Here is a 12,266-nt window from a genome sequence, read left to right as displayed (position 1 = left end):
CACGTGCCATGGAGCAACTAAGCCCGTGCACCACGACTACTGAGCCTGTGCTCTAGCGCCCGCGAGCTACAACTACTGAGCCCGTGTGCTACAACTACTGAAGCCCACACACCTAGAGCCCGTGCTCCACAACAAGAGAAGCCACCACGATGAGTAACCCGCGCACCGCAACAAAGAGTAGGCCTCGCTCGCCGCAACTAGAGAAAGCCCACGGGCAGCAATGAAGACCCAACGCAGCCAAAAATAAATAAATAAAAATAAAATAAAATAAAATAAAAATAAAATAAAATATTAGCTGCTTCTGTTTCCCATTCAGACACCTCCCACCAGCTGCTATGTGTCTATGTTTGTTGCAAATGCAGAATCAAGCCTGACCCTCCAGGGCACACTGGAGGCATCCTCAAGAAGGTAGGTAACACTGGCTGTTTGCTTGAAAATGGAGAGGACAAAGGACCAACTTGTCGTTTTTGAGTTTCTGTTGCTTTCTTTTAAAAAACCCTCAAAAAACGAAAATCTGTCAGAATTACAGTCACATGTGCCTGGTCTGTTGTTTGTTCAGATACATGTTTGGCCCAGAACTATGCTCTCCAGACCTCCTAACTTTCAGGAAGGTACCTGTAACCCTCAACAGATTATTCCAATACTTAAAAACGTGAGCTTTGCCCAGCAAGGCTTCCCTGCACATTGCTTTTCTCTAGTCATTGTTTGTCTGGAGTTATTGCTCAGTGTACGAGCTCGCAGATCGCTCAGACTACTGGCCTTGTACGTTCAACCTTTGCCATCAATGCCAATTCTCCCCGGGCTTTGGTTTTCTTGCTAGTATTGCTTATTGACATAACAGGGATAAGAATTCTGAAAATCAATCATGTCCCCTTTCTATTTGATGGGTGGTTGTTTAGGGAGAATAATTCTTACTAGCACAGAAATAGTTTCAAGAAATGCATGTGTCATATATTAAACCCATTGGCGGCAAAATGCAAAGAACTTAGCAGTTCATTTGTACCACTGATGGTCTTTGCTGTCACCCCAGAGAAAATAAATATATTTTGAGCGTTTTGTATTTGAACATGTTTTCTTCATTTGCTCTTTAGTCTCATACGACAACAAAAATCCTAACTCTTAATACCCTTATTGGTAGCAGGATAATCACTCACTGAAAAATAGGTCTCGATTCCCAGAATAAGTTAGTTGTACAGATTTAAGACGCACACACTCAAAGCATTATATTGGAAATTCTAGACTTAATCTCCCAGGCCACCCCATCTCAGCTTTCACTAAAATTAAACTTATTTAATTTAATTGACTTCTTGGAGATCTTCCCCATTTGAGTTCAAATGTCTTTAGGTGGGTAATATTTGAACACATGCAGGATAATACCAAATGATCTTGATTATAGATATATCATAAAACTTTAAAATAAAAAGGCATATCATAAAACTAATTTAAAGTCTTCCAATGATGCTGCAAACTCCAATTCTAATTGTGCAAAGACATACATAAGGAACTCTTCTCCTATTAATTGTGACTGTGATGGGTACTGAACAAGCCCGGTGTAGTGGAAAGATCTAGGGTCCAAGAGAGTCGAGTTTGGGCTCCAGTTTTGTCCCTATCTATTTATGTGACCTGGGCAAAGCTATTTGGGTCTTTTTTTAAAAAAATAAACTTTGGGTATTCATTTTTTTAATCTAAAAATTTATGGAATTATACTATCTCTAGGTACCCATTTAATTTATAAAACTGATTGCCCAACTATTTTCACACTAGTTAAAATAGTGTCTTAATGTCAGCTAGTTGGTGGGGTTAACATGTTTACTCATTTGCTAAACAAAAATGTATTGTACAACTAGAGCAACAGGAGCTGTGCTCACCAGACAACGAGAGGTAGAGATGGACTGCTGGGTCCTGCCTTTGGGAAAGAGCGACCTTGCCTAGCAGCAGGCCACCATTCACGTGATACTGAGTGTGAATACGGCCCCCTGACCTGTGCGATTGCACTTCGGGGATCTGGGTAAACAGCCAGCGCAATGGGATATGTAGTAAACATAGAAGAAGAGAGTGGGAATATAGGAAAGGGAGCAATGAATTCTGCCCCAATCACAAATGTTTATGGGGGATTTAAAACTCTCTCATCTTCGAAAGCACATCCTTTTATGTATTTGTGGAAGAAATGAGGGACAACGTGCACATTCTTTTTAAAGCAAGACATTTCTTTCCAACTTTAGATAACAAAGATGTTTCGAAAACTGTTCTGAGGCTTACGCAGACGTAGTTTTCCCTTTGACATGCCATGTCCATCGCAAACTCCACTGTCAGAACAATTCCTGCAACTTAGTGCGTGTGGGTTGTTCTACCGAAATTTTAGATTTCACATGAACCTCTGTGTGTGTGTGCATGAGTGTGCGTGTGTGCGCGTGTGTGCGTGTACAGTCATACACATTTCCAGGGACGGAAAGAAAGAACTGTTGAATTGGAACGGAAAAAAATTTTAAGTTCATAGATGCATAGTTGGTAGGAAAGCATTCAGGGAGTCTGAGCTCTTCATAGAATCATCGGGAAGATAAATGGAATCTCCTTTCTCGTAAAGGTTTTTGTCCACAGATGCATATTATCACATCACTGAGGCCAGGAGAGAAAAGCGATGCCAAGTGAGGATGAGGCTATAGCATTACTGTGAGGATACGGGGGAGAGAATTTACTGGGAAGTGCAGTAGGGTCGCAGCCATAGTGAAGGGCTCTATGGTAACGGTGATTATAGGTGATTATCATGACAGAGGCTCCCTCAGAGCTCTCAGAGGCCAGGAGTGGCTGAGCCACCGTCTGATCAAACAGCGTCTTCCGTCCGTCTGTAATCTGTTCTCATTCTTAGCCGGCTGGCATAACCTCTAGCCGCAATATTGGACTGGCTTCCTTCCTTTGTTGGAACGGCGAACACCATGGAAACCTGATACGTTCGCTGTAGGCTGAGGGGGTCAGATAGCTCTAACCCAAGGCGGATGAAAGGCATCTGGAAAATGCTTGACCACCAAGGAAGGTGACCTCAAGGAAAGCGCTCACATGGCTTGCATCCCCCCGCCGAAAGGGGAGAGCCTGCAGCTTCTCGTTCTGCTTTCCTAGGGCCTGCCGAATATCTCTGCAAAGTACTTAACTTCTTGCATCCCTTTGCTTGAATGCCTTGCTGTTGTTCTCGCTAAGGAAACCAGCCATTCAGGAGCTCCGAGCGCCACAATGGAAAGCTTGCCTTCAATTTGTCTCACTCCTTTTGTGTGCGGACTGAACTGTGAACCTGGGCAGTCACTCACAGTGACAAGAGACGCACACGTACTCTCTCCAGCCCTTTCCTCCAGCGGCAGCCGGGGAGACTTTTACAACAAAGATGCCCTGAATTCAAGGCTTCTAAGGTCTGCAGGAGACACAGCGGATCTCCCCATTCTAGGTACACAAAGCCCCAAGCTCAGCAGCAAACAGAAGCTGAATCACTCATCCCACTGTGTGAATTTTCCTCTTCTGTGGCCAAGAGTGTTCTCCAAACTGGCACTTGCCTATAGCACATTTCGCACCTGGCAAAGATAACACAGCCCGGGCTGCTGCTTCTGTCTGTGTTTTTAGAATAGCCAGGTGTGAGAGCCTCATCAATGCGGGTCTTAGGTAGTCAACAGACGTGTCAAGGCACCACGGACAAGTGTCAACTCGTCCTTTCTCTAGCTGCTTTCCCCGAAGGTTAAGTTGAACCAAACGAAGCAGCACTTTTTGTAGGTCAAGAAAGATCCAATCCGGAAAGAACAGCTTTTTATGGTTTGTCTTAACAGGAAGGATCAATGAGAATGAGCATCTATGAAGTGGCTTCTGTGTCCCAGGCCCAAGGTGGGGCCCCTTTCAATTGTCACTCATGATACCACGTCAAGGTGCTAGTTATTGCTCCCATTTTACAGATGAGACAATGCAGGTTCTGAGAGCTTAAAGAAACGGCCCACAGGCTCAGTGAGGACAGCTGAGATAGGAACCCACGCTTGTCTGGCTCCAAGGCCTGAGGACTTTTCACTCTGCCATGTGCAGATTTCACTTAGTAGAATCACTACTAAGGCGCACAGGTGGTTCATTTGCATTAAAGAGGAATAATGGAAACTTTGCCTGAGAAAATGATCAACACATATGATGTCATTCTACCTTTACTAAACGGCCTCCAGTGACTCTCTGCTTGTGGTTACATACAAATCACACAAATTCTCAATATTCTGTGAATTTCTCTTTCTAGCTTTATCCCTTATTGCTTTCCTAGGTCACATCTTAGATGGCCTCATTTACATGGCGACCACGTCTCTATGCCATATTCTCTTCCTGAATTCATCTACCCAATCTCTGCATATCAGACGCAGAACTTTTGCCCATCCTTTGCGGCCCACTTTGAATGCCTCCTGGGCCCCGAAGTTTTCCTGGTTCCTCTAAAAGATGTGCATGCTTCCTCCTCCAAACTTCCACAGCCCCTGGGATCCCTGCTCTAGTACTTACTTCTGGGCCTGCAGCTGATAAGGCTATTTGGACACTACCCCCTAGAGCAGGGGACCAGGACAAACTTATCTGTAAAGAATCATACAGTAAATAGTTTACACACCGTAGGCCGTACGGTATCTGCGGCAACTACGCAACTCCACTGTTGTATTGCAAAAGCAGCTGTAGACAATACCTAACTGTATGAGCATGGCTGTGTTTCAATAAAACTTTATTTATAAAAACTGGTGGCAAGCTGGATTTGGCCCCTCTGTGCCAACCTCTGTCCTAGTTCATTGGGTCTCCAGGGTTAGCAATTGTGTCTTCCTTGTGCCTATATCCCTGCTGTGTTGTACAATGTCACAGGTGGCGCTCCATAAATATTTGTGGAACTAATAGAATTTTAAATTGCTGGAATCAGAGATGCTTTTTTTTTTTTTTTTTAAAAGCTATTGTTGAGGCCCCGAGAACTTTGCAGATTCCTCTGGTCCTGCACTGCTGTCTGTGCATGCCGCTGAGCTGTCAGAACCTCTTGACCTGTGGCTGATTTTCCTGTAGGCTCAGGATCTTGCCCTGAAGCTTCAAAGGCAGGCTGACTTCTAAGGAGCCATAAAACACATTTTGTCAACCCCTTGTCCTCAAACTTGGGAAAACATCAGTGAAGTTTACAGTTGTGGAAAATCACCTTAGGCTGAGATTCTGTTAACGCAACAAAGGGAGCGATTTCTGACTCAAAAGAAAAGAGAAAGGTGGGTCCCAGGGCATGGAAGAAGCCTGCAAAAAGCTTTTTCTCTCACTGAACCAGCTGGTTACTAAATTTGCAAGTGATTGGTAATGGAGAGCCACTCACCACTCATGGGCTTCATTCATGAACTTAGTTGCATAGCTATATGTAGGGTAGGTTTTCAGAGGCTTGTATATCCATCCACAGGGTTGATTCCAAAGCACAACGGCTCATCCAGACCGTATTCCCCAGATGCTGGAGCAACCTTCTTTGTCGACAATATTTTATGCATCAAAACACTTTCACCCTCCAAGTTCCTGGGCATGCTCAGTAGGACACCCACCCTGGCTTCATACCTATTGTCAGTTCTTGTCTTTCTTTCTTTCCAAGCCACTTGATACGATAGAGAGGATCTAAGTACCACTGACCAGAAACCAGCGGTTTATTAGTTACAATAAGATAAAAAATAAGAATAAAAAGAAAAAGTTTTCCAGGGATATGTCTTGACCAGCAACTAGAATGCCTTCCGTAGTTACTTACCTCTTTTCGTAAGGAAGTACACTGAATCTTTTTTGTTTGTTTTTTTTTCTGTCTGGGATCATAGATAGAAAATCAGCGTGGATGAAAAGGGCTGATATTTAAGCACAAACAGATGAAGAGTGTATTCTGGAGGTTTAGTGACGAAGGAAACACACCAGTACCCTCTTCCCTACCTCTCTGGTGGTCAAACTTTCAGCAGACACAGAGCCAGCTGCTCTGCGTAGAAGGCTGTGCATTATCGCAATGGATAAGCAGAAAGTGTGCGGACAGAGTGAAAATCAAAATCACGTCCTTCACTGCCTAAGCGTCGACTCTGGCTAGTGAGAATGATAGGCACATTACAGCTCTCTGCTCTCTGTCCTGTCCCTGTATGCCATCAGCCCTCTACTCTGTGCCTCCCCACCCCCTCCTCTTAAAAAGAAACAGGTTATTTGAAAGCCTGACCTGAGAAGGTCTCTCGGGCAAGCCCACTCCAGCTGCCTCTGTAGCAATGCTAATTGCACATCTGCGGCAAAGCTGCAACAGTCCATGCCCAGGAAATCCACCCGGGTTTTTATAACCAGACCAGGGGTTGCCACCCAGCTGCTATGAGAAACACACTGCTTGATCATTATTATTATTAGATCACGTTTGTGAATATTATTTAAGACAACTGAAGGAAACCCTTGATCAAAATCGCCCCCCATTCTCCCCGCATGCTTCGCTTTCTTTCCGTTTAGCCGCTTACAAATGTTGATGTGATTCCTAATCAAAGCACCTCGACAAGCCCTTGAGTTCAGGGTCTTCCTGTTCCGCAGTCTCGGGGCAGAAGCCGGTGTTCCTGTCTCGTGGAGATGCCGCGTGGAAGGAAACGGGGTGCAGGGGAGGAACGAGATGGGGAGCAAAGGAGGGGCCCGCGTTCGGCAGGTCCCGGAGCTGAGGTTATTACTCACATGTGTTGGGAAGCATTGGGGTACAGTTTTGAAAACTGTGGGGCTGAGTCCTCGGGGCCGTGGGGTGCCGCGTGGCTGATCACCATCATAATGGGCCTATGGGGATACATTCTCTTAGACATTTTGAAGTAATTAATGCTCTCGTTAGTGATTAAGTCTGTGAAGTAGTCCTGAAACATATATTTGACACAAAACAAAAATTACAAAAGGTGACATTCATCAGATCACATTTGAATACTGCTTTCCCTCAGAAGCAACTCACTGAACAAGGAGGTAAGATCTTAAGCAGTAAGGGAAACTACTTCCCAAAGGGGCAAAACATCTTCCGGAGACAGAGAAAATCAGCCGCCAGTTACCTTCTGGGTTTGCTACAGCGGTAACGTGCACAGACCTTTTTTTAAAAATAATGGGCAGTTTAGGAATTAGCCAAAAAAAAAAAAGGGTCAAGTCCCCGTTTGCCCAAGACAATGAGCAGATCTGGCAATACAAATGCTCCAGCACATGAAACACCGGATACATATTTCATTCTCAGGTTTCGCCGATGTAATTCTTTGACAAAAAAAATTTAATTACTTCAAGGGCAGGAAACACCCACGCCCACTACAAATTCACAGTTGCAGAACACACACACACACAGACACACACAGGCATACACACACATGCATAAATGCACAAACAAAAGATCTTTTCCTTAAATTAAAAATTCACCCGTGAGAATTACATAATAAATGCTAATGAAAGTCGTGGCCAACATCTGGGTGCCCAGGGAAAAGTGGCAACATTTTATCAATTAATGTATTTGAAGCGCTCAGTATGGGGAGCAGTTGATCTCCAGCAGATTATACCGTTAACTGCACAACTAAAATTACCCAGCTGTTGGGATTAGAGCCTGACTTGTTAATAAAATAACTTAAACCGGCAGTCCCGGGGGCTGATGCAAAAGCAATAAGGGGAAGAGGGGGAAGAAATGGAATAAAAAAGAAAAACTGAAAACTTAAAACACCTGCTTCCTCTAAGTGTGTATCACTGGCCTGGAACTCCAGTATAAAGTTTATTCAGAAAGTGCCTAGGCAATGTGCACCGTCAGAGGCTTCTAGGCATGACTAATCACATGTAGATTCAAGGACCAGAACAGCTGCAAAAGCAGTGCCCAAGGGACCAAATCTGTGTCACATGTCATCGTTAGGACAAGTCCACAGGCTAACACCTTCGTCCATGGGAGTGTCTGTTTCATTCCTTTCCTCCCTAAAAAAAGATACATATTCTTTTTGACACAGTTGTCTTTGACACTTAATCAGCTGTGATAACGGGCAAGTTACGCTGCATTTAGTCTTTGGAAGGAATCTTGATTACTTTGCTCTCCTTAGGACAACAGGGAAAGAAGGGTTAATAGCTTGAACGGAAGCATGACAAGCATCCCCACAAGATAAAAAATGAGCAGTGACAATTACTGCACTTGGTAGGACAGTGCTCAAATCTGCCTCCAAGGTCCCTGCCAGCTCTCAACTTTGATGAGTTTGGAAACCTATTAGCAATGTTTGTGAATTGCTAATACGCATTCATTTGCATGCGTTGTTTTCTGAAGGGTATGAAAGAGTGAGACATACACCCTCACCCCAAGTCCCCTGTGCTCAAATCAGGCCAAGTGGAAAGACAGCAATGTGCCCAAGTTAGATCAAGTCTCCTCTTTCTGACTTCTACCAATAGCTGTTTCATAGTGACCTGTGCTAGATAGAGCAGATTCTCGGCTTCTTTTAGATAAATGAGGAAGAGATGGATATGGCTAGGAGGGAAGAAGGCATTTTAGGCTAATTAGCAGGCTAAATTCAAAGATATTTTCCCCTCCACTCTTGCGATCTGGAAATAGTTTTAAGTTGGCAATCACAAAACCTGTGTGACTTTTACAAAGTAATCTGGGATCCATTTGTTAGAGAACCATGGGACATGTCCATTTCATTTTCTATGACCTGATTTGGAAATCCTAGGATTGAATTGTGGGGCATGTCCCTTTCAGTTTCTATGAACTGATTTGGAAATCCTAGGACTGACAGCCTTAACAGACTTTTGTGGACTCTAGCTGCCATGGGGCAGGTGTCCTTGTCAATATCAAAGTGTGATCAGACAGGAGTAAAAGCAAAGAATGTGGTTTCTCAACTTTTGATTACTGCACTTGTCTGCTGTTATTCTTACATCTAAATTGGAAGCCACAGACAGAATATACTTTCACCCCAGTGAAAAGCAAAACAGCATGAGATGAACATATGATTATGTGGATAAGTCCTCTAGAGGAGGAAAAACCCCAAAATTATCCCAAGACAGAGTGGAGGCATCTATGATTTTTCTGATAATACTTTCATCAAAGGCTGATTGCCTTTCATCCTAATGGGGGAAAAAATCGCTATTCAAAGTCAGTGCTCCTTGAGAGCCTTTTTCTTGCCTGGAGTTTAAAATTACCTTAACATTTCTCATTCTAATACTGTGAGAATGTAGAAAGCCAATCTAGTGTATGGGCTAACACACTGAAAATGGCTTTCCCCCATTATGCACAAAGTAAATTGATGCAGTGTAAAAGTGCCTGAAAATTACCTTCGCATAATCAAATCCATGCTTTTCTTTGATGCCATTGCGACAAACAGTGTAATTATAGAAACGAGAATTCTTGATTAATCCAAGCCATTCTCGCCACCCAGGAGGGATGTAGCTGCCATTATATTCATTGAGGTATTTTCCAAAAAAGGCTGCAATGGGAAAAAAGGATTATTTTCTCATATGAAATGATTAAGCATAGCTAAATGCATCAACGTGAAATTATGACTTGAAAAACAGGCAGTGAAGCAAAAGTTAACCTGGTGACAGTGGATGCCAGAATAACATTGATGTAATACTTTGATCCTTTAGCAAAGTGACACATATACATTTTCCTTTTGAATAAATAAAAGTAGTGCCCAAGTACACGGATTATAGTTCCGTAAAATCGCCATCATGATCGTGATACTCTGAGTGCAAGCGATAAAAGCGGAATGTACCTGTTAAGTTGATATAACAATCAGAGAAGTAGCCAGTATGAAATTTGGAATACTGAAAGTTGCCTTTGTGATAAAATAAGTTTTCTAACTGTTTGAGAGTTGCGAATTTCAAAAACGCTATTGAAAAACTTGTCTTTGTTTTTGCCTATCAGGACAGTACACATTTTCCCAGCCAAGGAAACGTAGTAAACTCCGTTTATATGGGACGCGGTCAGGGTTTTTATGTCACATGTATTTTATGTCATCGGTGTTTGCATTATATGTATTTTGCAAATGTGTTTATTACTGATAATCAAAAATTCTAGCAACATGGAGTTACAACCTAGACGACTAACTTTCATAGAATTATAGTAAAATAGAGGTATATGTGCTATAAAAACTCCACTGCTCGTTGAAAAGGCCACTGGAAGGCCTTCACATTTGTAATTTTGGCATGGTCACACCCAAGAAAGGCCGCTGTGCAACAGTGGGGTCGGAGCTCTGGGATCTGTCCCTGTTTCCTGATTACTTGACACCCCTCATGGAGGCCCACTGTCTCCTGACCGGCTTTCCTATGCAGGCTCCAGGGTCTTTCCATTCTCACTGTCAGCTTCCTGAAGACCAGCTCGGGTCACATCACCTTCTCATGATCTTGGATGGCCCCCCCTCGCCTGCAGAAGCACATTGAGTTTGACACCTTGCCATCCAAGCCCTTCCTTGCCTCCGACCCCATCTTGCACGTCTCTGTGAATCGTCCCTCTCTCCAGTCAACGTGTTGCCTCTACTTGTTCTGGTTTCCACCTCTCCACCTTTGCCTGTGCTACTGTCTCTGCCACTCTCTGTATGAATCAGCCCAGAGCAGAAGCCATTTCAATTCCAGTCTTCGCCCCGATCCCACAGCATTTTACTTCTGTGGCTCTGAAGCTGTCTTCCCTTTCTTCCTGGTGGTATAGTTATGTTCACGAAGAAGCCTAATCTCCCTTAAACTGTAAGGGTTTTGAGGGCAAACACTGCCTCAACCTCACCTGTGGACCTCCCTTCCCTCATCCTTGCATGTAGTCTAGGGGCTGCATGAATTTTTGTTTCTTGAACTGGACTTCATGGAGCCCCATGTCTTCTGGGGATGGTACCTGTTCTGGACTTGTTAAATGTTGTGTTTTCAATTGAGCTATGATTTTTTTTTTAAAAAGCTGATTTGGTCTAAATATTTTCATAGAGGAGAGCTTCAGAGTTAGAAAAGTTGACACTTCCCATTGGATTTACTTTCTTTGAAGGGCTGACTCAAGTCTGAGAAACACAGCAATGTTTATTTGTTGAATGAATATTTATATGTTGAATCTGCAAATGAGTAAATCAATCAGGTGGTCAATTAGCCAAATACCCACTGCTTGAGGATTCTGCCAGGGTCCCTGAGCAGATGGACGGGTGTGGGACAAAATGTCAGAGGGTCTCATGTCAGCTATGACTCAGGGTTTCCCTCTGAGCTGGCTCCGAGCAGTAGAAATTCTTCTAATGAGGGGTTCTCGTCTTCAGAGACTAACCACCTTTTCACATCGAACCACAAGATGATTTTCCTTTCCGACAAAAGGCAACGTGATTTAAGAGTCACAGGCGGCGGACCAAAGCCACACCCCACCAGCATGACTTCAGAATGGGACTATTTCCAGAAGCCTTTCACTTAATAACCTCAAGCCCAGCTCTTTCTCCTGGCCTGCTCCTCTCCCCGGGGTTTTTCCCCCCACTTTTCTCTCTTTTTGTAAAAGATCATAGTGGTTTGCAATATAAAACCTGGAGCCAGCTTGCCTGGATTCAAATCCTGGCTCTGTTATTTGTTAGCTATCCTGCCGGAGGCAAGTTACTTAACCTCTTTCTACCTTCAATTCCCCTTCTGGAAAAACATGAAGATGATAACAGTAATAGTAGTATGATCGTTGTGAGGACTAAAAAGAATGAATACATATGTAAAGCACTGAAAACAGTACCTGGCACATAACGAGGTCTTATTAAATGCTGTCACTGCCAGTTTTATGATGACCATGGCTATGATCATTAGCCTTTCAACGATCTGTGCTCTGATTTTAAATAATTTACCCTCCTGCAATGCAAGGAAATCCTGTTCTAGAGTTCTGCACTTGTGCATCTGAAAACATTGCCTGAGAGGTTACACAGTTTGCTTCCCCAACCTGATTTACTTTGTGGCAACAAATTTCTCTCCCAACTGGCTGACATTTTCGTGCTTAATTAGTTTTTAGATTTTTTCTTTTCCTGCTACTTTTAGTTTTGTTCTGTCTCTGTTTTTTTTTTTCCTCTCAGGGAAGCCATAACAAGTCATTCCTGCCCTTCCCTCATTGTTTTACCCGTTAGATTATTTAGCACTGTTTTCTACCCATTGCCATGGCTATTGCCGTTTCTCTTAATCCTCCCCTTATAAACTATTCCTTGAAGTCTCTTAATAGGGCTTGTTATGTGCTTTAGAACTCCCTCCAGGTTTTCGGTGTCTTTGTGTTAATGGGGTGTAAAAAATGTATTCAGTATTCCAGATGTTGCCTCACCCATCACACTGGTTCCACACCGCTTCCA

General features: G+C 43.4%; 1 protein-coding gene across 3 annotated transcripts in view; it reads right to left on the bottom strand.

Moving 5' to 3' along the window:
* Window positions 1-12,266, bottom strand: part of SULF1 (sulfatase 1) — a 70,328-nt gene that overhangs the window by 38,352 nt on the left and 19,710 nt on the right. For all 3 annotated transcript variants that reach the window (XM_024739011.1, XM_024739010.1, XM_024739009.1), the window contains exons 3-4: window positions 9,268-9,419; window positions 6,682-6,851 (exon numbers count right to left, since the gene is read on the bottom strand). In XM_024739011.1, the coding sequence (XP_024594779.1) occupies window positions 6,682-6,851; window positions 9,268-9,419 (322 nt within the window). The remainder of the gene's footprint in view (window positions 1-6,681; window positions 6,852-9,267; window positions 9,420-12,266) is intronic.

This window comes from Neophocaena asiaeorientalis, unplaced genomic scaffold (assembly GCF_003031525.2).
Source record: "Neophocaena asiaeorientalis asiaeorientalis breed wild unplaced genomic scaffold, Neophocaena_asiaeorientalis_V1.1 scaffold299, whole genome shotgun sequence".
In the NCBI taxonomy this organism is placed as follows: domain Eukaryota; kingdom Metazoa; phylum Chordata; class Mammalia; order Artiodactyla; family Phocoenidae; genus Neophocaena; species Neophocaena asiaeorientalis.
The sequence above is the reverse complement of the archived record's forward strand: the minus strand, read 5'-3'. Positions and strand labels throughout refer to the sequence as shown.